At 36.4% G+C, this 27393-nt stretch overlaps 1 protein-coding gene across 6 annotated transcripts in view; it reads right to left on the bottom strand.

Moving 5' to 3' along the window:
• The window catches only part of SSBP2 (single stranded DNA binding protein 2), a 334593-nt gene that overhangs the window by 61491 nt on the left and 245709 nt on the right, over positions 1-27393 (bottom strand). For all 6 annotated transcript variants that reach the window (XM_030927331.1, XM_010386037.2, XM_010386032.2 and 3 more), the window contains one exon: positions 13561-13620. In XM_030927331.1, coding sequence (XP_030783191.1) covers positions 13561-13620 — 60 coding nt within the window. The remainder of the gene's footprint in view (positions 1-13560; positions 13621-27393) is intronic.

The raw sequence follows: 27393 nt of genomic DNA, 5'->3' as shown, positions 1-27393 counted from the left end.
TTGTCTCAGCAGCACTTAAAGCTGGATTAAGGTATAAATGATTTAAACCTACTGATATTAAGTATATAAGCATACACATATATGAAAAATCCTGACAACTGGTGAGAATTTCCAAAAAAATTCACTAATTTAACTTAAAGCATGAAAGTTCTATCTAATTAGTTAACATATTCAACTATTTCAAAAGAAATTTAACACTAACTAATTTACATGGCCAGATCAGAACTGTTTCCTAACTTGTTATCACTTGGGATGAAGTAGATAGCTTCCATTTCCCAAGCTATTTGTGTAATTTTTCAAAATTTTTGTTTATAAGCACACCAAATACATATTTCTTGAGACCCTACTACATTGTCTGTTCCCGAATTACCTCTCCAGCCTAATTTCTTGCCACTACCCCACTCATGTTCTAACTTCCAGCCATACCAAACTTCTTTCAGTTTCTTTTTTCCTATTCATGCATTCAGTCAACAACGTTTAAATGCCAACCACTAACAACAAGACAAAATAAAAACTAAACTGAAAAAAATCTCTCCTCTCAGGAAGCTTACAGACCCTTAAGTAGTTATTGGTGACATTGTTTAGATCTCAGTTTAGGGATCACTTCCTAACAAAATTATTCCCTGTAGCCTCAATCTGGGATAAGTCCTCCTTCCATTTGTGTGTTTGTATATATACATACGCAAGTTACATTGAACAAATAACTACGCTGATTGAATAATTGTGTGTGTATACACATACACACAAAGAAATAATCCCAGATTGTGTGTGTATATATGTGTGTATACATATGCGTGTGTGTGTGCATGCATGTGTAATTTCACATGCATAATTTCAAACTTCCAGAAACTGCACAAAAAATTTCCAAATACCTTGACTCAGATTGCCAACTGTTAACATTTTTTACTGCATCTGCCTTATCAGCCTTTTCTCCTTTCTTTCTCTCTATAAATATATACCTATTATCATAAATCTTTTTCAGAACTACTTAATAGCAAGCTGAAGACATGATACCTCATTACCCCTAAATACTGCAAAGTATAGTTCCCCCAAGAATAACATTTCCTACATAACCACCATACAGCCTTTCAAGTCAGGAAATCAACATTGATAGCAACACGACCCTCCAAGTCCAAGGCTTCATTTAATTTTGCCATTTGTCTCAATGTTTCTTTTTCCTTTCTGGTACCAGAACATCATGGAAGACATGTTAAATTTAGCTGTCCTGTCTCTTCATGTTCTTCTAAGCAGGAATAATTCCTATTGTTGCTATCTATGTCTGTTCTATCCCTACCTGTCATGTCCTCGACTATTTTAAAGCGAACAGGTCTTAAATTCTACAGCACGGTGTCTGATGTTTCTTTATGATCTAGACTCAAGTCGTATTTTCTTAGCAGGAATACCAGAGAAATGATGCTATGCCTTTCTCAGTGTATCACATCAGAGGGCAAATGATGTTGATCTATCCCACTACTGGCTGATGGTAACCTTGATCATCTGAATTGTGTTGTTGTCTGCAGGTTTCTACACAGTAATTGATTACTTTTAGTATAAGAGCTATTCTGAGATTGTCAATATTCCATTCCTGATCAATCGTTTATCAGCCCATCAGCTGTAGCCTCCACTAACAACTAACCACTATGATAGTTGTCAAACAGAGATATTCCATGTCCATCATTCTTTTTATATTTATTAGTTGGTGTTTCACTATAAGGAAAAGCTTTCCTTATTTATTCACTTATTTACTCAGTCATAGATTTCTGTATTGTTCAATGGGTTGTAATCTATTACTATCATCATTTATTTCAATAGTCAAATTATCTCAGATTTAGCAAGAAGTCTTTCAGGTGTGTGTGTGTGTGTGCATGTGTGTGTGTGTGTGGTGTGTGTGTTATAACATACCCACATCAATTTTTGAGCTTTCCTTAATTTATGGCATAAGATGTTCCAGGTTCACCTCATACTTCTTCTGACCTAGTCTTGGAATCAGCCCTTTCCCCAAAAGGCCCTAATTCCTTTTAGTGGAGGACAGCATTTAGGTATAAAGATCTTGCATCTCAGGGTGTTCTTGTTACTTGGGTGCATCATTTTTAGGCTCTCTCAGTAAACACCGAGCTTGAAAATCTGTGCAGGTGTATACGTACATGCGTATATGCACACACATGCACCTGTGACTAATTCTATATCTATTTGTGTGTGTATAGCATATACATCTACCATAAATGCATACTTTCCAACATCAATGCAACAACTCCAATCTGATACTTCAGGATTATTTTTAGCCTTCTTCCTTTCTAGGTTTGTAGATACTTCCTTCTTCAACAGTGGGAAATCTGGCCTATGTTAATTATTTATTACCCCTCAATACAATTACTTATTTATTCAATCAGCGTATTTATTTGTTCAACATAACCAGTCTCTCAACCACACTGGCCACTTCATTTTGCCATCTCTGCATGGCTACCCCCTGCCCTATCCCCCACACCTGCCATGTCTTGGCAATGCAGAGAAGGTAAGGGCTTTTTACGTGTTTTTATAGGATCATATACCTCACTTTCATAGAACTTAAATACTACCATTACTTGTTTTCTTCTCTGTATCTCCAGACTGTAAACTCCGCAAAAGTAGGGATCCTATCTGTGCCTTCTGTCACAGAATAATAAATGTGTACTGAGGGAATAGAGAAAAGGAATAGGGTTTAGACTGACAATTTTAGGAATCATTAGTGATAAAGTCATAAGAATGAAACAGAGTTCAAAGAATGAGAAGATAAAAGATTTAATTCTTTGAAAATACCAAGAAGAAGTAAAAAAAGAAACTGAAATTGAATAGGCATGAAATTAGCAAGGAGACTAAGACCAACATCTCAGAATGCCCCAGGAGAGTTTCAAAAAGGAAAAAGTAGCCAACACTGTCAAAAGTTATAAATAAATGATGTAGGAGGAAGACTAAAAATGTATGACTAGTCGATATTATATTCAATTGTGAACCTAAAGTTCTTGCTTTCTAAAAAAATTAATTTTTTTTTTTTTTTACTTTTCAGAGGAAAAGTCTCCCTCAGCTGCCCAGGCTGCAGTGCAGTGGTGTGATCATAGGTCACTGCAGCCACAAATTCCTGGGCTCAAGCTATCCTCTGCCGCAGCCTCCCGAGCAGCTGGAGCTACAGATGCATGCCCCCACATCCGTTTAATTTTTAATTTTTATTTATTTATTTTTTCCAAGACAGAGTCTTGCACTGTCACCCAGGCTGGAGTGCAGTGGTGCAATCTCGGCTCACCGCAACTTCCACCTGCCAGGTTCAAGCGATTCTCTTGCCTCAGCCTCCCAAATAGCTGTGATTATAGGCGCCCACCACTGCGCCCAGATAATTTTTGTATTTTTAGTAGAGACGGGGTTTCACCATGTTGGCCAGGCTGGTCTCAAACTCTTGACCTCATGATCAGCCCGTCTCAGCCTCCCAAAGTGTTGGGATTACAGGCGTGAGCCACTGCACCCAGCCTATTTTTATTTTTTTATGCAGATGGGGTCTCACTATGTTGCTCAGGCTGGTCTTGAAGAAGTCCTAGCCTCAAGCGATCATCCTGCCTTGGGCTCCCAAAGTGCTGGGATTATAGGTATAAACCACCATGCCTGGCCAGATTCTTGCTTTTTTTAAGTCTTCAAATGGTTAGAGTTATACACTCTGAACTTTGACACTTCTGTCTCATTATAGACAATAATGATTTATCACTGGCAGCAACCATTTTCTTCAAAACTTTACTGTTTCTAGCTTATCTTGGAATATCAGAACAATTGACCACCCTTTCTTATTTCTGTTCATCACTTAAAAATATGACATAATCTTACAGAAGTCTTAACCAATATCAAATTGGTTTTCAAAATGAATGTTTTAATCTAAATTTAACTCTTCACTCATCACTGTTTGTCTTTTAGAATAAGTCAAATCTCTAACTTTTAAAACATTTTTATCAGCCTTGGGATGACCGGATAGTAGCTTTGTGCATCAATAGTGATGTAATCACTGCATTCTTTAAACCTTTAATATCAGAAAAATGTATATATCTGTGACATCTTATTTCTATATTTATGACGTTAAAGGTATTCCACTCGGATTCGTTTAGTCACAAATTTTGGCATTCATTCTTTGTTTTTGTTTTTGTTTTCGAGACAGTGTCTCCCTCTGTCGCCCAGGCTGGAGTGCAGTGGTGTGATCTTCACTCACTTCAACCTGTACCTACCAGGTTCAAGTGATTCTCCTGCCTCAGCCTCCTTAGTAGCTGGGATTATAGGCATCCACTACCTCGCCCGGCTAATTTGTGTATTTTTAGTAGAGATAGTGTTTCACCATTTTGGACCAGGCTGGTCTTGAACTCCTGACCTCAAGTGATCCACCCACCTCAGCATCCCCCCCAAAATGCTGGGATTACAAGTGTGAGCCACCGTGCCCAGCTGCATTCTTTATTTTATAAAAGATCTACACACAGGAAAAAAATAATACTAATGAGGAGGGTACTTAATAAAAACAAACAAAATCTACATGGTAATATACACTTGTGAGCCAGTGCATTTGCGCCAGGAATTGTGCTAAGTCCTTTAGTATTTCTTTCAATGTTTATAAAAATCTTATAAAGTTATTATTATTCATCCTTTTTAATGATAAAAAATCGAGGTTTCATATGTCACTAATTAGTTAATTTGTCCATGGTTATTCTATTTTTAAAAAGGTTTTATTGATGCATGATTTACATACCACAAAATTTGCCCATTTTCTAATGTTAGAACGTTGCCCACCTACAGTCATTTCCCATTCCCCATGACCAGTACCCTTCAACAGCCCTAGGCATTCACTAATTTTCACTAATTTCACCATTTTCTGTCTTCCATGGTTATACTATTCACAAGTAGCAGTGTCAGGGCTCAAGACTGGATTAACATATTGCAAAAGTTCTGAAAGATGTGCCTTAAATCCTAGGATTTAAAATAAATGAAATAATATAAAAATTTATTAAAACAAATAATTAAATGTGGGAACTGCCTGCTTCATAAAAGAATTATTTAGTTCAAAAGAATTTATCGTAACTTCAATGGCAAGACCCTCTAGGCACTTATGAACTGATGTACAGGCACACCTCAGAGATATTGCTGGTTTAGCTCAAGACCACTGCAATAAAAGTGAGTATCACATTAAGTGAGTCATATAAATTTTTTTTTTTTTTTTTTTTTTTTTTTTTTTTTTTTTTTTTTTTGAGACGGAGTCTTGCTCTGCCGCCCAGGCTGGAGTGCAGTGGCCAGCTCTCAGCTCACTGCAAGCTCCGCCTCCCGGGTTCACGCCATTCTCCTGTCTCAGCCTCCCCAGTAGCTGGGACTACAGGCGCCCGCCTCGTCGCCCGGCTAGTTTTTTGTATTTTTTAGTAGAGACGGGGTTTCACCATATTAGCCAGGATGGTCTCGATCTCCTGACCTCGTGATCCGCCCGTCTCGGCCTCCCAAAGTGCTGGGATTACAGGCTTGAGCCACCGCGCCCGGCCAGAGTCATATAAATTTTTTGATTTCCCAGTGAATGTTTTGTTTACACTATACTGTAGTCTATTAAGTGTACAATAGCATTATGTCTAAAAACACAATGTATATACCTGAATTTAAAAATATTTTATTGGTAAAAAATGCTAATAATCATCTGAGGCCTTCAGTTAGCTGTAATCTTTTGGCCTGTAGAAGTCTTGATGGCTGCTGACTGATAGGGGAGGTGTTTGCTGAAGGCTGGGATGGCTCTGGTAATTTCTTATAGAGACGGTTTTACCATGTTGCCCAGGCTGGTCTCAAACTTCTGGACTCAAGCAATCCACCCGCCTCGGCCTCCTAAAGTGTTGGGATTACAGGTGTGAGCCACTGTGCCCAGCCAGCTGTGGCAATTTCTTATAATAGATAACAATGTTTATTGCATTGATGGACTCTTCCTTTCACAAATGATTTCTCTGTAGCATGTGATGCTGTTTGTATACCATGGTAGAACTTCTTTCAAAATTGGAGGCAATGCTCTCAAACCTTGAAGCTGTTTTGTAAACTAAGTTTATGTAAAATTCTAAATCATTTGTTGCCATTTCAGCAGTGTTCATAGCATCCTTACCAGGAAAGAGTAGATTGCATATCAACAAATCATTTTTATTGCTCATCCATGAGAAGTAACTCCTTATCTGTTAAAGTTTCATTACGAGAATGTGGCAATTCAGTCACATCTTCAGGCTCCACTTCTGATTCTAGTTTTCCCTCTGTTTTTACCGCATCTGTAGTGACTTCCTTCACTCAGGTCTTGAACCTCTCAGAGTCATCAACAAGGGTTTGAATCAGCTTCTTCCAAACTCCTGTTAATGCTGATATTTTGACCTCTTTCCATGAATCACAAACGGACTTAATGGCATTTAGAATGGTGAATTATTTCCAGAAGGTTTTCAATGTACTTTCCCCAGATTCATCAAAGAAATCACTACGGATGGCAACTACAGCTTTATGGAATATACTTCTTAAATAATAAGAACTGGATGGGTGCAGTGGCTCACGCCTGTAATCCCAACATTTTGGGAGACCGAGGCGGGTGGATCACCTGAAGTCAGGAGTTCAAGAAGAGCCTGGCCAACATGACGAAACCCTGTCTCTACTAAAAATACAAAAATTAGCCGGGCATGATGGTGGGCGCTTGTAATCCCAGCTACTGGGGAGGCTAAGGCAGAAGAATCGCTTGAACCTGGGAGGTGGAGGTTGCAGTGAGCCAAGATCGCGCCACTGCACTCCAGCCTGAGTGACAAGAGCAAAACTAAATCTCAAAAAAAAAAAAAAAAAAAAAAAGTAAAATTACTCCTTGATTCATGGGCTGCAGAATGGATGCTATGTTACCTTATACACGAGAACTCTGATGCAGTTGTCCAAGATTAATGAAAACAACATTAATGAAAACAAAATTAATCTTGGACAACTGCATCAGAGCTCTTGGGTATAAGATGTGTTGTCAAGGAACAGTAAAAAAGAAAGGAATCTTTTTCTCTGAGTAGTAGGTCTCAACACTGGGCTTAAAATAGTCAGTAAATCATGCTGTAAAAAAGATGCACTATTATTCAGGCTTTGTTGTTCCATTTATAAAGGACAGGCAGAGTAGATTTAGTATAAATTTTTTTTTTGAGACAGGGTCTCACTCTGTTGCCCAGGCTGGGGTGCAATGGTGCAATCTTGGCTCACTGCAACCTCTGCCTCCTGAGTTCAAGCAATTCTCCCACCTCAGTCTCCTGAGTAGCTGGGACTACAGGTGTGTGCTAACAAGTCCAGCTAATCTTCTGTATTTTTTGGTAGAGATGGGGTTTCACCATGTTGGCCAGGCTGGTCTTGAACTCTTGATCTCAAGTTATCCATGTGCCTCAGCCTCCCAGAGTGCTGGGATTACAGGTGTGAGCCACTGCACCTGGCCAGATTTAGTTAAGTTTTAAGGGACCAAGGATTTTTCAGAATGGTACATGAGCACTGGCTTCAACTTACAGTTAGCAGTTGTATTAACCCCTAATAAGAGAATCAACCTGCCCTTTAAAGCCCTAAAGGAAGGCATTGACTGAGTATGGCTATGAAAATTCTAGATGGCATCTTCTTCCAACAGTTTAGTGTAGTCATCTCCATCAATTATCTTAGCTAGATTTTCTGGGTTACTTTCTGCAGTAGAATCATCAGCACTTGCAGCTTCACCTTGCATGTATATGTTCTGGAGACAACTTCTTTTCTAAACTTCATGAACAGATCTCAGCCTGCCGGCTTCAGGCTTTTCTTCTGCAGCTTTCTCAGTTCTCTCAGTCTTCACAGAACTGAAGAGACTAAAGACCTTACTCTGGGTTAGGCTTTGGCTTAAGGGAATATTGTGGTTGGTTTTATCTTCTATTCAGACCATAAAAACTTTCTTCTCTCAGCAATAAGGTTGTTTTGCTTTCTTATCATTTCTGTGTTCACTGGAGTAGCACTTTCCATTCTTTCAAGAACTTTTCCTTTGCATTCCTAACATGGCTGTCTGGCACAAGAGGCCTAGCTTTTGGCTTATCTCGGCTTTTGACTGCCTTCCTCACTAAATGTAATCATTTTTAGCTTCTGATTTAAAGTGAGTGATGTGTGACTCTTCTTTTCACTTGAACACTTAGAGGCCATTTTAGGGTTATCAGTTGGCCTGATTTCAATACTGTTGTGTCTCAGGGATTAGGGAAGTCAAGGAGAGGAATAGCGATCAGGGAGTGGTTGGTTGGTGGAGCAGTCAGAACATACAGAATTATGAATTAAGTTCACTGTCTTGTATGGGCATGGTTTGTGGCACCCCAAAACAATCACAATAGTCAGATCAAAATCAGTGATCACTGTTAAGAGATATAATGAAAAAATTTTAATATTATGAGAATTACCAAAATGTGACACAGAGATACAAAGTGAGCACGTGCTGTTGGCTAAATGGCACTTACTGACTTGCTCAATGCAGGGGTGCCATAAAACTTAATTTGTAAAAACCGTATCTGTGAAGCATAGTAAAATGAGGTATGCCTGTGTATCTCCTTGACTACCATTATATAGTTTACTCATGGAGACTAAATGCTCACTGATGATGAAAAAATGGTGAATTTCTCAAAGCTTTAAGATTTAATTTAGTAACAATTTTGAGGTAACAAATTCTTTATGGGCCCGTGATGATATAAAATGGAGGAGAATCATTTAATCAATAAATATCAGAACTAGAAGAGACTTTAGAAACACCCACATCCACTCCTATTTTACAGGTAAGAAAACCAAAACCCAGAAAGTCTAAGCGACTTGTTCAAAGTTATACATTGCTGACTTTTTGAACCTAAGATGCTGGACGCATTTAGGTCCTTTCAACACCACTGTCATTTTATTCCTCTAAAACAACAATATTAACACAAAAGATATTAAATTTAGTGTAGGAAGATGTTTGTCTCTATAACACAGCTCACCATTTGACATATATATGTGTGTATATATACACACACACATTTATACCTTTCTTTTTTCTATATTTCAACAACTGCAACTGTGCTGTTCAAATTAATAGCCCTTTACCACACGCAGCTATTTAAATTTAATTAAAATTAATTAAAAATTTAGTTCTTCACTAACGCTAGTCCTATCTCAAGTGCTCAAAGTACTAAAACTACTGCATATGATAAATGCAGGTATAAAATATTTCCATTATCCCAGAAAGTTCTATTGGGCAGTGCTGCATTAGAATGTCAGTTCCACAAGAGAGATTTTCATTAGTTTGTTCACCAGTGTATCTCCCACATCTAGAATGGTACCTGGGGCACAGTAAACCTCAACAAGTATCTGTTGAATGATTCAGTATTTCGGAGAGTGATTTTGGATAGCCCTGTGAAGTTTCTATCCAAATACATGGCAATGTATTCTATGTATTGACTTGCCCAAAAAGGGTATATCTATGATGAAATGACTATAAGACAATGAGGTATGTTTTGGCAAAAGAAGTGAACGTTGTATCAAAAACTTCCATAAAACTATAACTTAATTGTATCATAAAACCTCCATAAAACTGTAACTTAAATTGGGTAAGACTGAATAGGATTCACTATGCAAAATTTTCTTGGTTTGAGAAGGATAAGAATAAATTTGTTAATTTTCTTTCCCTACAAAGGTAGAACATAATTAGAAAAAGATATATATCTCAGGATAAACTCAAAATTCAAAGTTATATTAAGAAAATAATATATTTTAATCTTGCCTTGTTGGATTTGAAATAGTAACTTAAATATATTAGTGTAATTATCATTAAAAACAAAAAATAAGGAGCTCCCAATGATAGAAAGGGGTATTCTAAACCGGCCAAAGAGGCTACTTTATGCCTTTAATCATTAATCACTAACATATTAAACAGGTACAACATTTTATCGTCTCAATAAATTTAACTCTATAACATGATTTTTAATATGTACAAAATATTTCATCATTTCAGTATACCATAATTTATTTAACCACTCATCTATTATTGGACAAATATCTGAAGATTTCAGTAGAATGGTCAGATGTAGTGTGTTCTTTCCTTAGAACACCAAATTTAGCTTTAGAGTACAAAATGGACAACAGAATTAACAATGTTTTTCATTCCATATATCTGTTGACAGTGTTTCAGGAATCTTAAGAAACAGAGGATAAAGTTTCTAAATCCTATAGGATCAATAGATCAATAGTTAAATTATTTTTGGTGTCACTCATATCATTAACATTATCTGTATTTCTGGCTGTCTTGATTTCCTCAAGATAGTGTTGAACGAATACTGTGAATTTTTCTGATTGGATATTTTATCCATGAGAAGGATAACGACTTGCTCTGTTCCAGGTTATAGATGCTTCAATACCAAAGACCCCTTCTGTGAGTTGAACCAATTCCAATGTAAAATGTATAGTCAAATATAGATTTAACTTCTATGTTTCATGTTTTGTCACATATATTTATCCTCTGCTACAATGCACAGTTTTGTAAGTGTATTTTCCTTTCATCATTTTAGACACTATTACCTCTTCCTATATTTTTACAACATAATGACATTATACCATATTCCAATACCCGGTACTATACATATACAAAGAATATACACCCTTATGGATTTAATCCAGAACTATAAAAATGGTTTCAGGGGAACTCAAATTTAAATCTGTAGTCTAATCATTAGTAATTACAAGTTGAATAAAATCCGTTTATTAAAGAGATGTCTTTTACATATTCAAAATGATTAGTCAACACTGCGGAAGAGGTTACTATTTCTGTTTCCTTAGATACAAACTCTTAATAAAGCATAATTTCATTAGTTTATGACCCATTAACATGAAAACCAAATTAAAAAATAAACACAGTTGTGGATTTTAAAATTTTATTATTTGTTTATTTTTTAGAGACCAGGTCTTCCTATGCTGCCCAGGCTGATTGCAACCTTCTGGGCTCAGGTGATTCTCCTGCTTCAGCCTCCTGAAGTGCTGGGATTACAGATGTGAGCTACCATGTCTGGCCACATTTGTGTTTTTATCTACATCATTCCAATTAATCACCAAAAACAGTTTTGCCCATTCTACCTTAATGACTACATAACAAAATTGAGAAACCATGTTTTATGCTTGAAAAGTTTATGCTCTTAAGTAAAACATTTCCTAAAACAATATTATATTATTAACACAACTCTTTTTTTTAAAAAACAGGATAAATTATTATAAGTTTGGATGATAGCTGTTTGAATTAATGAAGCTTAACTAAATGTGTATGTATGTGTGTGCATTGGAGTGGTGGTGGGAATGGACAAAAAGAATCCCTGAGAGAAGAGTACAATTGTTTTAAAATACATTTTGGTAAAGACTGCTTACGATTCTTGAGGAAAGAGACCCTATACAAAAACTTTCTATTATCTTTAACTTTTTTCTACTTTTTTTTTTTTTTCTTTTTTTTTGAGACGGAGTCTCGCTGTGTCGCCCAGGCTGGAGTGCAGTGGCACGATCTCAGCTCACTGCAAGCTCCGCCTCCCAGGTTCACGCCATTCTCCTGCCTCAGCCTCCCGAGTAGCTGGGACTACAGGTGCCCGCCACCTCGCCTGGCTTGTTTTTTGTATTTTTTAGTATAGACGGGGTTTCACCATGTTAGCCAGGATGGTCTCTATCTCCTGACCTCGTGATCCGCCTGCCTCGGCTTCCCAAAGTGCTGGGATTACAGGTGTGAGCCACCGCGCCTGGCCTATCTTTAACTTTTTAATTGTCTCTAGACATTAAATACCTGTTCTTAAAATTTGTCAAACTAGATTGGTTTACAATTTCACATTCCCACCACCAACCTCATCCTGAAAGTGTTCATTTTGTGAGTCTCTACGGAACCTAGGATAGTATCTTATATATGGCAGGCATTTCAATAATGTCACTTGAATGCAATTCCAATAATTTTATCACATTTTCATCATTGGTACACAATATATGAGGTTGAAAATTCTAATAACACACTTATACTACAATTTCACATTTCCCTAATTCAGATTTTTAGGAACTTCCTAGACTTATATAATATACAAAGCTATGGACGGAATGTCTAAAAAGCCATGAAGCCTCCAATAAGAGATGCATATTTCTTTAAAAAGAAATTTAAAAGACTTAGGCACCTATATAAGTAGATCTGACTGTCAATATATACAGGTTTACCCACAGAGAAAATAAAATTCCCATATGTTGTAACACTTGGCATCTGTGCACTTCCCTCTCATATTTCATGCCATCTTCCCCTGGCCCGGGGTACTGAATGCAGATTCACTCTACAGGAGAAAAATGCTCCAGCTGTAATGTGAGGAGGACTGCCAAGCACTGTCATCATGAGATGACCCAGCACTGCTTCCTACTGAAAGTTCTCCCCTGGGGGTGAATCTGGATGCTGGCACTTTCTGCTGTGCACTACAAGCAGAGAGCACCAGCAGATTGAGACACCTCAAAGACAGCATAATTTCAGTAAGAGTTAGGAGAGGAGAAGCAGAATTCTGCTGCCGTCAAGTAAATTAGTAATTTTAACTTTCTTGTTCCATTTTTGGTAGGGAAGAAATTGGAAATGGAAAGAGAGTATGAATGAAAAAGAAAACTTACTGTAATAACAGGGTTTACTTTAAACATAGGATAAAGCTAGGTATACAAATAAGAGAATCAGAGAAAGTGACAAGACAATTATCTTGACACAAGTACTCCATAGTGTTAAGCATTTAATTTCTTCTCGGGTTATACACATGCACACAGTGCCTATATCCTAAAACTAAACTACAAACTCTTTGTGAGTAAAAATTGTATTTTATTCTCTTCAGTAAATAAATACTTACGATATTAATAAAAAGCTATTTGAGAACAAAACATTATGAAATTTTAGAGCTCTTGTAGATTAAAATGTTGGAAGATTTTTATTGTTAAATATTTATTTATTAACAGATCTATCTCTTCCAGAAGCAGCTAATTATTTGCTTAATCTGCCATTATAACTGGGTAAAATTTATATGAATGCTAGAGTCATGATATTGAAACTATATTATATGAAAGTAAACAAAAATATGTTCATGGAAAATTTTATTGCCATTCTTTAAATGGGAGGATAATCAGCATTTACCAGAACTGTACAAGTTTTTAAAATTAGGTTCAAAGTGTAAGGTAGACTCCAAGAATGGGCAAACATTTTTCTGTAAAAGATCCAAATAGTAAATATTTTAGGGTTGCCGGCCACATATGGTCTCTGCCATGACCACTTAAATCTGTATTGTAGTGTAAAAGTAGTCACAGACAATACATAAATGGATCTGTGTGGATGTTTTTCAGTAAAACTTTATTTACAAAAAATAGCTAGCTATGAGCTGTAGTTTGCCAACCCTTGAAGCAGATGATATATGACTAGAAATAGCATTAAATGGGACAGAAAAAGGAAAATTTCGTATTTTTATAGGATGATAAACATATGTGACATTTTCAAGATCTTTGAGTCTTACAAAAACTTAAATAGCACATAAATCTTACCTGATTAGGTATCCTCAATGGGGGCCTTGGACCTCCAGGGTACCGAGGTGACATAAAAGGCTATTGAAGTAAAACAAACAAATAAACAAAACAAAAAACAGTAAAATGTAAAATACAGATCTGAAAATAAACTACTTAAAAATTTTAGAATTAATCAAATCACAAATCAATGTACTTTGGGCTGCTTTCAGTATAATAAATACTTTTAAGAAAAATTACCATCCCATTATTTATTTTGCAGATTATCTAGAAAATTTTCCAAAGAAAATGTAAAAACATAAAAGCTGACTAAAGTAACTGTAGCAACATCTTTTAAATATGTGAATTATTAAGGCAATAATATCTAGTGGCAAAATATAAAGTTAAGAAGCAGGCATTTTAATCTTGAAAAGGACCTCTGGATGCAGCTAACTGCCTGTGTTATTAGGTTCTAAATAGATACTTCTGATTGAATTGTTTGGTTTAGTTATCAATTCCTTTAATAATTTTAAAATTGCCAAATTTCATCTTTTATATCTTTGTTTAAAATGATAAATAAATTTCTTTTCCAAGGGTCATTTGTAGTCAAAAAAGATTTGGCTTTTCCTCATCATGGGTTTCTTATAGTTCAAAATGGACTCTATGGGTGTGGCAGCACACACCTACAGTCCCACCTACTTAGGAGGCTGAGGCCAAAGGACTGCTTGAGCTCAACAGTTAAGAGGCTGTGGTGCATGATGAGCATGCCTGTAAATAGCCACTGCACTCCAGGCTGGGCAACACAATAAGATTTCATTTCTTTAAAAAAAAAATTGGCTACAAATTTTAAAGTTGAAATTTCTTTGCATATTTTGACCCTAGTTGATTATGAAGTGTATATTTTTAACACAAGAAAAAAATGATCTTGTATTAAAAGTCAAGTTAATTTATGTTGCTGGATGAGTCAGAGGCTCCTAAGATGTACTGAATCTGTCAGTCTGGAAATTGTCTGAAAAGTACCCTAAAAGCAACATTGTAGTGAAATGTTTAGGTAAAAAGAGACCATTTTGATCATCCAGACTTAGGCACCAAAATTTTATGTTTATTAAATTATTTAAAATTTGATTTATTTATTTTTCTAGAAACAACAGAAAGATTATAATTTTAATTATGTCTCAACATATAATTACTTAAATGTAAGATGTTCCTTACATGTAATATAAGCAAATATCAAATCTAAAGGGTTGAGTGTTATTAAGATATTAAGAATGAATTAACATGAATTAAGAATATATAGCAAGTAGACAAAGATTTGGGGAAATCACATTTATAGTGCATTACAGAATTAAATCCTACATGTAGAATGTATTTTCTACAAATATTTTTAGAAATTAGGCTTGGAGGACATGGCTACTCATGTTTTCCAGAGCTATTTTAAAAGGAGCCTCTAAAAAATAAAATCCTAATTAATGCTGTATAGATTTTTCCTATTGTATCTTTTGTGGAGCCTGACAAACCAACAAAAGGAACTTCACAATTAAGCGATCAATTTTGCTTTTTGCTCACTGTGTTCTTATACGTAAATGTGCTCCCAGCAGTTCATTTTATATGGACAGAAACAGATTATTCAGGTAGTACTGTCACCTCCACCTGATAAAACTTAAGTAGATTTTCCAATTTTAACAAAGTTGATTTTTAAAATGTTTAGTTTTCACATATTTGATTAAAGTTGTCTCTATCATTTTAAACTGTACCGTAAACTGGTAAGTTAGTTATGTACTGTCAACTAGAAGCTTATTCTAATATTCACACTCTCCCTGTTTTTTTCTCTTTCCTTTATAAATCACCTAATTTCACCTATGAAGCTGTCTTTTTAATTCTGGACTCATTTAAAAAATTTAATAAATATTGTGTCATTGGTTTTGTAATGGCTGTCTTTCTTTTACAAAATGATGTTTTATGACATAGTCATTAATTCAAAATATAGTATCAATTTAGTTTTTGAAACATGGAGACATAAAAATAGGTTGCTAATAATTTTTGTCTGTAATACAACCGCTTTGAAGTAGAATACAAGGTAAAATTATGTGAAAAATATTACTAAATACCAAATGTTGAGATAAATATTTAGAAGGGCCTCACTTGAAATAGAACACTTGAGATTTGCATGTTGATCTGAATGTAAGAAGATGATATAGTGTTCATTTAATGGAATATGTGAAAGGAGAATTTTTTTTCCCCAAATGAATGGCATTGTGAATGAGCGTGTTAATGGAACTGTCTATACCTTCCTACCTAACTGAGGCCCTATGAAGGAGCTGCTGTGAGGAAGAGTCAGTGTATGTGCTAGCTGGGAACCTGCAGGTTACTACAAAATGAGATTGAGAGAAAAAGACAGATTCTGTTTTTAGTCAATTTATTGCTCTTATATGTCCTCCTTTAAGAAGTTCAAATTTGTATGTTTTTTTGGAGGCCAAAAAAACAAAAAAAACCAGAAATAGAAAACCGCTTACAAACTCTAATCTTTACACAAAGCACCAGAAGACAAAACAATCGGTTAATATAGCTAAAAACTACTACCTTTACCTGAAATATAAGATTACTATGGTTAAAGTATTTTTAATATAAAATTAGTGCTATTATAACATACGGCTTAGTATTCAGATTGATCCTTACCTTAAGTTATCTAGATAACCACCTAAGTCCTCAACTGCCTAGTGAATTAGCTTGTATAGACACAGCAACAGAATCCAAGAGTCTGCATACTAGCAACTGAGAATAATCTGCACTAATATCTGTACTTCACTATTCAGAAGTCAATTTGCTTTCAAATGAAATTCAAAATGTTAACCCCAATTTTAATTATTTTATGGTAAAATGCTAATCTAAGAGATTATGCTAATATAAATTATATCTATTGACAGACATGTCAGTATTCCCTGCTTTAGCAATCTGAGAAGAACAGGTTCTTTAAGAGTCTTTGGGCTGGGCGAGGTGGCTCATGCCTGTAATCCCAGCACTTTGGGAGGCCAAGGTGGGCAGATAACTTGAGGCCAGGAGTTTGAAACCAGCCTGGCCAACATGATGAAACCCTATCTCTACTAAAAATACAAAAAATTAGCTGGGCTTGGTGGCACATGCCTGTAATCCCAGATACTTGGGAGGCTGAGGGAGGAGAATTGCTTGAACCCAGGAGGCAGAGGTTGCAGTAAGCCGAGGTCGCACCACTGCACTTCAGCCTGGGTGACAGACCAAGACTCTTTCTCAAAACAAAACAAAACAAAACAAAACAAAACAATAGACAGAAAAGAGTCTTTGGCTCTTAAAATGTGTTTACTCTTGATGTTTGGGGCAATATTCTTTTTCCTTTTTTTTTTTATGTTTGAGTAACGAATACTTGCCTGAAGGTATCATGATGGTGAATCAGTGTTTTAACTGGAAAAAAGCCTTCCCCAGAAAGGATTATTTGTAACATGCGTGGAAATAACATTTGACTGGGAGTCAAATACCTGGGTTTTAGTTTCTGTACCTCTATTAATTAACAGTGTCCCTGAGCTAATCATCTTTCAGGGCTTTAGTTTCCTCAACCTTAAAATGAGAGAGTTAAACCAGGTGATTTCTAAAGTCCCTTTGAAAATAAGGGACCCATGGTTCTGTGTTAATTATTTTTAGTATTACATTTAAATATAAAGATTAGTATAATGTAGATAGCTATAAATATTTGAAGTGTGTGTGGGTGAGGCAGGGAGTAGGGATAAAGGCATATGTTCCTAAGGCACAAACCATTTTCATCAAGGCGCTGAAGAAAATTATTACCATGCTTCATAGAGAAAAAGAAAAACTTAAAGATTAAATACCCCAAAACACAACAGTGCTCTTCATTGTGTCAGATTAAAGGTCAATTAGGAGAATAAAAAAGCTACACTTATCAATGAGAAAGTATGGTAGAAATTTGTTCATTCAAAAACAATATATATATATGTTTGAATGTACAAAACAGATAGGTAGATAGATAGATAGATAGATAGATAGATAGATAGATAAACAGAGTCTTGCTCCATTGTCCATGCTGGAGTGCAGTACCATGATCATGGCTCCCTGCAGCCTCAACCTCCCAGGCTCAATCCTCCCACCTCAGCCTCCTGAGTAGCTGGGACTACAGGTGTGGTACACAACACCACACCTGGGTATTAAAAAAAAAAAAAAATTGTAGGCTGGGCATGGTGATGCACGCCACGGGCAGATCATGAGGTCAGGAGTTCACACCTGGGTGTTAAAAAAAAAAAAAATTATTGGCCGGGCATGGTGACTCACGCCATGGGCAGATCATGAGGTCAGGAGTTCAAGACCATCCTGGCCAACATAGTGAAACCCCATCTCTAGTAAAAAATTCAAAAAATCAGCCAGGTGTGGTGGCACGTGCCTGTAGTCCCAGCTACTTGGGAGGCTGAGGCAGGAGAATTGCTTGAACCTGGGAGGCAGGGGTTGCAGTGAGCCAAGACCACGCCATTGCATTCCAAGTCTCGGTGACAGGGTGAGACTCCGTCTCAAAAAAAAAAAAAAAAAAATGCAGAGATGGGGTCTTGCTCTGTTGCTCAGGCTGGTCTGAAACTCCTGGGCTCAAATGATTCTCCTGCCTTGACCTCCCAAAATGCTGGAATTACAGACATGAACCGTCATGTCCTGCTCATTAAATATCTATTAAACACCCACAAGGCACTGTTCTAAGTGGCTAGATACATCAGTGAACAAGGCAGATAAAAATGACTGCCCTCTAATTAGGATTTTTCAAGATTCATAGTCTTATAATTAATAGGAAACAATTTTCTATAAAAATTGTTTTCTACATCAGTCCACTAATCTGAGACAAATAGAATGTTCTCCTCACCAAATGGCGAGATTCAATGCAAACCTAGGGAAAATAATATTTCAATCTGGTGTCTTTCCTCAAAAGTCATATTACATCATCCCTATTTGATAGAACATGTAGTGCTATGAATACTGAAGATCAAGGCTATGCTTTTAAAAAAGTTTCAAAATTAGGAAAAACTCATAAGGTAAGCTTATTTACTTTATAAGAGAAATTGGGTAGCATAGTTAGTACTCTGACATACGGAAACTACATTTATAGGTATAAATTCTCATTTCTACATGTTCTAGTGATCTGTGTATGCTATGGACCGAATGTTTATGTCTCCGTAAAGTTCATATGTTGAAATCCTAATCTCCAAAGTGATGGTATCTGGAGGTGGGACCTTTGAGGGGTAATTAAGTCATGAGGGTGGAGCCTTCATGAATGGGATTAGCACTCCTATAAAAAGACGCACAAGAGAGATGATCTCTTTCTTTCTGCCATGTGAGCATTATGGCCATCTGCCAGCCAGGAGGAGGGTCCTCTCCAGGAGTCAAATTGGTTGGCACCTTGATCTTGGACTTCCCAGCCTTCGGAACTCCAAAGAATACATTTCTGTTGATTAAATTTCCCCATCTATGGCATTTTATTATAGCAGCCCAAACTTAAACAGTCTAAAATAAACAGAATAACCCAAAGTAGAAGAAATAAAAGTATATACAAGTCAAGAAAATCAATAAATATTTGGTGACAAAATGAAAAAAAAAATTCTCCAATAGAAACACAAACCAAATGTTCAGAACAGCTCATTTCCTCCAAGTAGTCTTTTGGAGAAAAAAATTACACCACTTAGAATCATAATTTACTTCAGAATAAATGCCATTATGGTTTAAATAATTATTTTTCTATTACATCAAGAATCATTCATGGAATTTTAGACTTCTATTTTCCTAAAAGAGAGATTTTCCTTTATTTCTTGTCCTTTCTGCTAGCACAAAAGCAGTAGTTTCCCCTCCCCTTATTTTGAACTTTCATAAGCCCTTAGCTTTTTATCTCAATTCCCTAAGAATTAGAAGGAACCAGCTCTTTCTCATCCTCATATTAGGTAAAGGTAGATCCGTCAGTCCAAATCTTTTCCTTCTGAAGGTCCCAGACCCCTTAATGAAACTGTTTTATAAATTATTTACCTGAAATTACTGGTGATACAAACTATTTTAAGCCCTAACTGCTTTTTAGATATATATGATAAAACTGTACATCTTAAATGACACCTTGCTCAAATGTTAATTTTGTTAATATTTTCTAACACTGTCAATAGAATCTGAAAATCCCATATAAATATGATTCTCCAACACCAGAATATTCTTTATTCCTTGAGATTACACTGTACTCTCCTTTCTCTGCCAAGTAAATTAATTCCCCAAGGGCCAGTTTTGAAATACCCCTTTCTCTTTAAATAATTTCAATAGGCTCCATTTCCCCTATTTCCTCAGCACTTTATACCACTTATCATAGAGGATTTAGTACACTGTGGTATAACATATACTCCGATATGAAGGCACTACACTTTAGAGGAAAGAATACAAAATACTATCAGAGCAACAACTATCTTAATGTCAAGATAATTAATTCTTAAAATAAGACCAGCATTTCTTGGAATACCTAAAATTGATGTAGCAATACATAAATCACCTTATATCTCATTATATCTTACCTTATATCTCATTATATCTCACCTTGTATCTCATTATATCTCATCTTGGCTTTAAAAGTTCTTTAAATCTTAATCTTTCAGTATAAATTAATAATAAAGAAAATTAAAAATCATTAAAAAGTAAAAAAAACCCTCTAAAATGTCAATCGCTAAGCATTTTCTATATTCTATCTTTTATTTTAGAGCACAATTTGGAACAATCAATGATGAAGAAAAGAGTAACACTAATTTCGTTAGAATGAACAAATTAACATTTAAGACAGCTTACACATCAGAAAACTTAGAAGTCTGAGGTACAATTCTAAAGCACACAATTATACAGGACTTAATTAATTTAAAGTAACTTTGGACTTTTTTGAGGATAAAATTATTCATGTGAAATTAGCTTCTAAATTTGAAAACCTAGAAGTTTTAAAACTTTTTTTTTTTTTTTTTTTGAGAGAGTCTCACTCTGTCACCCAGACTGAAGTGCAGTGGCACAATCTCAGTCACTGCAACCTCCGCCTCCTGAGTTCAAGCAATTCTCCTGCCTCAGTCTCCCGAGTAGCTGGGACTACAGGTATGTGCCACCACGGCCCAGTTAATTTTTGTAATTTTAGTAGAGACAAGGTTTCACCATGTTGGCCAGGCTGGTCTCGAACTCCTGACCTTAGGTGATCCGCCTGCCTAGGCCTCCCAAAATACTGGGATTACAGGTGTGAGCCACAGCACCTGGCCAAAACTTTTTTTTTTTTTTTTTTTGAGACGGAGTCTTGCTCTGTCGCCCAGGCTGGAGTGCAGTGGCCGGATCTCAGCTCACTGCAAGCTCCGCCTCCTGGGTTTATGCCATTCTCCTGCCTCAGGCCTCCCCAGTAGCTGGGACTACAGGCGCCCGCCACCTCGCCCGGCTAGTTTTTTGTATTTTTTAGTAGAGACGGGGTTTCACCGTGTTAGCCAGGATGGTCTCGATCTTCTGACCTCGTGATCCGCCCGTCTCGGCCTCCCAAAGTGCTGGGATTACAGGCTTGAGCCACTGCGCCCGGCCGGCCAAAACTTTTTAAATGACTATAAGAAATATATAATTACCAGGTTTAAGAAAATATAAACTTACAAAACAATTTAGCAAGTGACCATTTACTTAACAAAAGACTTCTTCACAAAATTACTCATTTGAAGTTTTGCAAGTTCTGTTATACATATATAATAAAATACTATTTATGCAATTTTATTTGAATATGCCTTTTAGAAACATGTTCAAGAAAGAAGTTTAACTTTTTAAAGTTTACTAGATCATCCTCCTGATTTTATGTAAAAGAAAACCAAAGACCAAATTTCTTAACCGCCATTTTAGTCTTCTTTTCTTTATAACACCCTGCTATAGGAATACCTTTAGAATAATGGCAGGTACACACTTAGGTACCGGGCGCATTTTATGGTCAGTTGGTCATAAGAAGTATGTGGTACATAAATAAATTGCTTGATCTGGCACTTTCAGTCCCCCAGCAACTGTGCAACCATTTATTAAATACTTAATGTGGAATTCTTTAGTTACCACTCAAACACGAAAGGAGAAAAAGTAGTGGCATTTCAGGAAAGCAAGCTAATTTGCACATAAAGCACTAACTAGCATATGCTCTTGATTCACCAGACTAAAAAGAAATGCAACAACTGAATAAAATAAATTTCAAAAGCTCTATCTCTCTTTTCTTGAACATTTTTGGTGGAGTTTTGACAATATATGCAGTCTTTAGTCCACTTATTTGTGTTTTTAAGGGAATAGTAGAGGATGAGTAGAGAATGGTGGTCAATGGGTACGGTATTAAGTATTATCATTATAACAAAGCTGTTCATTATAATGTAGTTCATGAAGAATGGAAGAAAGCAGTTAGCACACTCGAAGAGAGAATGTATGAAGCAAATGTTCAGTAAACATTTGGTTGGTTCAGTAGCTGGCCCATTGATCAAGTGATCAACAACCCTAATGGAAGACTAAAAGCCTGCAAAAGATATAATAAAGCTTGGTCCTCCTGTATAAAATCTCACCTGACCAATTTATTTGTCTTGTTAAAAATAGGCAGTATCTGTTGATGTGGTAAAGAGTAAATCAGACTATTGGTATAACATATCTGGTTGTCTGATGAGAAAATGCTTATAACATATGTCTAGAGGAGGAAATCCTGCTTGCTTAACTAGGATAAATTGTATCTTCCAGAGGTCCTAATAAGAGTAAGTAAAAAACAAAGAGCTGGGGACGCCAAATATCCATACTAACAATATACAAGAGAACTTACAATTTAGATGACTAATAAGGCCCTTCATTCTCTCCTGCTTTCAGGTTTCTCTTATTGTTTCTGGGGTGACAGGGTTGAAAATAATGAGTCTTAGGTAGTTTTACAGAATAGCAGTATTTAGTAACCATGATTTAGAACAAAAGGATATAAGGTTGATTTATATACCATTTTGTAAGAAAAGTGTGGTAACTTATTGATCTTTTTCTGAAGCATACACCAGTCACAAGAACTGCTAACAATTCTATATAGCAGTTTGCCTCTCAGGTGTGTCTTATATAAGGCCATGTTTATACATGGGATCCTAACGTTTTAGGTTGAAATATATTTTAAAAACTATAATCTTCAGGTCTGAGAAACAACTTATTTTAGTTGAAATATTTTCTTTCCATTAAGAAAAGGCTCAGCGTTTGAGTAAAAACATAAAACATTCTGCTTTCTTAATACCATATTGTCTTTAGCACATATCCATCTTTACATTAAAAACCTGTAAGTAAATGGTTATTTGCCAAAAAGTAATTTTCTTCCCTCAACATTTAGGTAACAACACAAGGTATAAAGTGAAATACAGCCTGGAAAAATATGGGTTATCTTCAGTAATTATATTAACTACATAAACACCAAATCTATCTTACGTGGACTTGTGTAAACATGGCTTTAGACAGATTTAATCTTTCCTCTGGTATTTTCTATGCACTGTTTGAAACAGTGTTGAATTCTGTTGAAGACAGAATTCCATGACATAAAAATTATTCTAGAATCTAAAACATAATTTTAGAAAATGATAAAAATGACTGTAAAATTATTTATTCATAGTTCTGCAAAAGTAATAAAAATACATTTGCTATAAGATTTAACCAAAAGCATAAACATTCTTTAAAAAGGTAGTACTTATTATTCATGATGTACCCTTTTTTAGTTAAATTATCTTTACCGTATATGATTTTCTCTATATAGATTTCTATTCTGTATGTTGCTATTCTATATTTTACTTACAAGCAAATCATTTTTTAAACTTATATGTGTTAACTCTCTTGAAGTCATATGCTATCAATAAGTATTAAATAAACAATATTGAGAATATTACTTTGAAAAATCACTGGAGTATTGTGACATCCTTATTTCAGCCATCTTTCATTAAAGAATGTTCACATATTTTTAGTTTTATCATTCCATGAGATACTTCATACATTTTCTGTAGAAAAGTAATGATGCATAAATTATACATCAAATGAATTTTGTCAAAGTTACTTTACAATTCATATATCTTAATTTGTTTAGTTTCCTTTCTGTTTTTCATGAACATCTCCATCAGACACTACTGACACCCCAGTGGATAAGACATTCCTGATTAACACATTTTAATTCCAACTAGTACTAAACTAATTTAGCTCATAAGATGACATACTTGTGCTGGCATATTCTGCTGATAAGCATAAGTATGCAGTTTATCTCCCATACATCTTAGATATTCTATCATCAACACTTAATTAAAATAACTAACATAAAATAACTGTAAAGCAATGACAGATCGTTTTCTTGACGTTATTTTGGCAAGGCTAACCCAACAGAGCAGAGTTACAAACAAGTGGATTCTTCTATATGGATTTAGTCTAAGCATCAATATTGGTCACTGACATTATGAGCCTTTTCAAGAAGATGAGACTTTTTCTCAAGTCTTCATTACTATGTACTCATTTGATAAAGGTGTGTAGCAACAGAGAGTAGGATTGTGAATGGCAGACTAAGCTGTCTGCTGGTCTAATAAACTGTGAATGGTTTAATAATATTCTATAACAATTTTAAATTGTTTAAATCCATTTATATTCAGAAAAATTCGGTGTGAGGCAAGTATCTGGAGTTACTGTGCTCCTGTGCTGCCTCCTACTACTGATTAAAATGACAGTGACAGATTAACTGATATTTAAAAAAATACCAGTTTGGGTAAGAAAATAAGGATTTGAGATTTATAACTTAGGATAAAATATCAGGCTGACTTAATCAAAAAGAGGCTAAAACACTAATTCTTAAAAATCACCTTAACTTTTCATTAAAGAATGCAAAATTATTCCTCTTGTCTCCCTTTTCCCTACTTTATATTCCTACTTTCATGTAAACTTGCTCCAGATGAAGTCTGGAAGACAGATACTTCAATTTATTTAAATGTATCACTGCAGAAAAGCACAGCATTTTGTTCTTAAGTTTCTGATATCTTGATATGCTTAGGAAGTTTCTACTGATTAAGTGGTAGTCCTTTCAAATTCCCATGCAGAGATAACAGCATTTGTTATAGAAACTGGCCTGTGGGCTTGGTCTTCTGATATAACTGGCTGGTTATATATATGTTTTTACTTATTTAGGAATGAAAAAATACTCTCACATTCATTTGGTTACTTACAGACATGACGTTTATACTTAAAGCCACTCAACTCATATCTGAACTATGTAACACGGTATTTCTATAAAACAGTTTTTTTTTTTTTTTTTTTTTTTGAGATGAAGTATTGCTTTGTTGCCCAGACTGGAGTACAGTGGCACTCACTACAACCTCCACCACCCGGGTTCAAGTGATTTTCCTGCCTCAGCCTCCCAAGCAGCTGGGACTACAGGCACCCGCCATCACGCCCAACTAATTTTTGTATTTTTAGTAGAGACAGAGTTTCACCATATCGACCAGGCTGGTCTTGAACTCTTGACTTTGTGATCCTCCCGCCTCAGCCTCCCAAAGTGCTGGACTGGAGTCTCGCTCTGTTGTCAGGCTGGAGTACAGTGATGCAATCTCGGCTCACTTCAACCTCCGCCTCCTGGGTTCAAGAGAGTCTCCTGCCTCAGCCTCCCAAGTAGCTGGGATTACAGGTGTGCGCCACCATGCCCAGCTAATTTTTGTATTTTAATTTTTTTTTTATTATACTTTAAGTTCTAGGGTACGTGTGCATAACGTGCAGGTTTGTTACATATGTATACTTGTGCCATGTTGGTGTGCTGCACCCATCAACTCGTCAGCACCCATCAATTCATCATTTATATCAGGTATAACTCCCAATGCAGTCCCTCCCCCCTCCCCCCTCCCCATGATAGGCCCCGGTGTGTGATGTTCCCCTTCCCGAGTCCAAGTGATCTCATTGTTCAGTTCCCACCTATGAGTGAGAACATGCGGTGTTTGGTTTTCTGTTCTTGTGATAGCTTGCTAAGAATGATGGTCTCCAGCTGCATCCATGTCCCTACAAAGGACGCAAACTCATCCTTTTTTATGGCTGCATAGTATTCCATGGTGTATATGTGCCACATTTTCTTAATCCAGTCTGTCACAGATGGACATTTGGGTTGATTCCAAGTCTTTGCTATTGTGAATAGTGCCGCAATAAACATATGTGTGCATGTGTCTTTATAGCAGCATGATTTATAATCCTTTGGGTATATACCCAGTAGTGGGATGGCTGGGTCATATGGTACATCTAGTTCTAGATCCTTGAGGAATTGCCATACTGTTTTCCATAATGGTTGAACTAGTTTACAATCCCACCAACAGTGTAAAAGTGTTCCTATTTCTCCACATCCTCTCCAACACCTGTTGTTTCCTGACTTTTTAATGATTGCCATTCTAAATGTTAGACCTAATACCATAAAAACCCTAGAAGAAAACCTAGGTAGTACCATTCAGGACATAGGCATAAGCAAGGACTTCATGTCTAAAACACCACAAGCAAGGGCAGCAAAAGCCAAAATTGACAAATGGGATCTAATTAAACTAAAGAGCTTCTGCACAGCAAAAGAAACTACCATCAGAGTGAACAGGCAACCTACAGAATGGGAGAAAATTTTTGCAATCTACTCATCTGACAAAGGGCTAATATCCAGAATCTACAAAGAACTCAAACAAATATACAAGAAAAAAACAAACAACCCCATCAAAAAGTGGGCAAAGGATATGAACAGACATTTCTCAAAAGAAGACATTCATACAGCCAACAGACACATGAAAAAATGCTCATCATCACTCGCCATCGGAGAAATGCAAATCAAAACCACAATGAGATACCATCTAATTTTTGTATTTTTAGTAGAGTTTCACCATGTTGGCCAGGATGGTCTTGATATTTTGACCTTGTGATCCGCCCACCTCAGCCTCCCAAAGTGCTGGGATTATAGGCGTGAGTCACTGCACCCAGCACAGATTTTTATATTTTATAGAACTGAGAAATTATTACAGTGTCCGGAGCCATGAGGCCCGGAAATTGCCGCGGCCTCTGTTGCTTAAGCTCCGCATTGTGGAGACAAGATGGCGCACTTCCTGGTTCTTCATCATCAACTTTTCCCGCCCGCGCGAACTTTTCCCGCACGCCCTAGATAACTTCCCGCGCCTGGGAAAGACTAAGTCTACCTAGCATGCGCCTGGTGACTTCTCTCATTATTCTCCTCCCCGCCTGCTCTGCCGCCCTTCCTCTTTCTTACCAGCCTATATAAGCTGTACCAACGCCCTCAATAAACGAGACTTGATCAGGATACTGTCTTGTCTCCATTTCTTGTGTCTCTTGTCTCTCTAAATTCCCACCCCCTCCTCCAAGGTCTGTGTTAACGATCCCGCTGGACGGGACATTACAGCACCAAGAAGTCTGTTTTGACACTAGAGCTTACTAATTTGACCAATGCTAAAAGTATAAATATAAGCAAAATGAGAATTCAAATTGCACAAATTAAAGTTATTTCTGAATCTCCATTTAAAACACACATCTTGAGGCCAGGCACTGTGGCTCACGTCTGTAATCCCAGCATTTTGGGAGGCCAAGGCAGGGAGATCACCTGAGGTCAGGAGTTCGAAACCAGCCTGGCCAACATGGTGAAACCCCATCTCTAGTAAAAATACAAAAATTAGCTGGGTGTGGTGGCAGGCACCTGTAATCCCAGCTACTTGGGAGGCTGAGGCAGGAGAATTGCTTGAATCCGGGAGGCATATGTTGCACTGAGCTGAGATCGTGCCACTGCACTCCAGTCTGGATGACAGAGGGAGACTCCATCTCAAATATATATATGAATATATAAAA

This window comes from Rhinopithecus roxellana, chromosome 3, assembly GCF_007565055.1.
Source record: "Rhinopithecus roxellana isolate Shanxi Qingling chromosome 3, ASM756505v1, whole genome shotgun sequence".
Lineage (NCBI taxonomy): Eukaryota > Metazoa > Chordata > Mammalia > Primates > Cercopithecidae > Rhinopithecus > Rhinopithecus roxellana.
The sequence above is the reverse complement of the archived record's forward strand: the minus strand, read 5'-3'. Positions and strand labels throughout refer to the sequence as shown.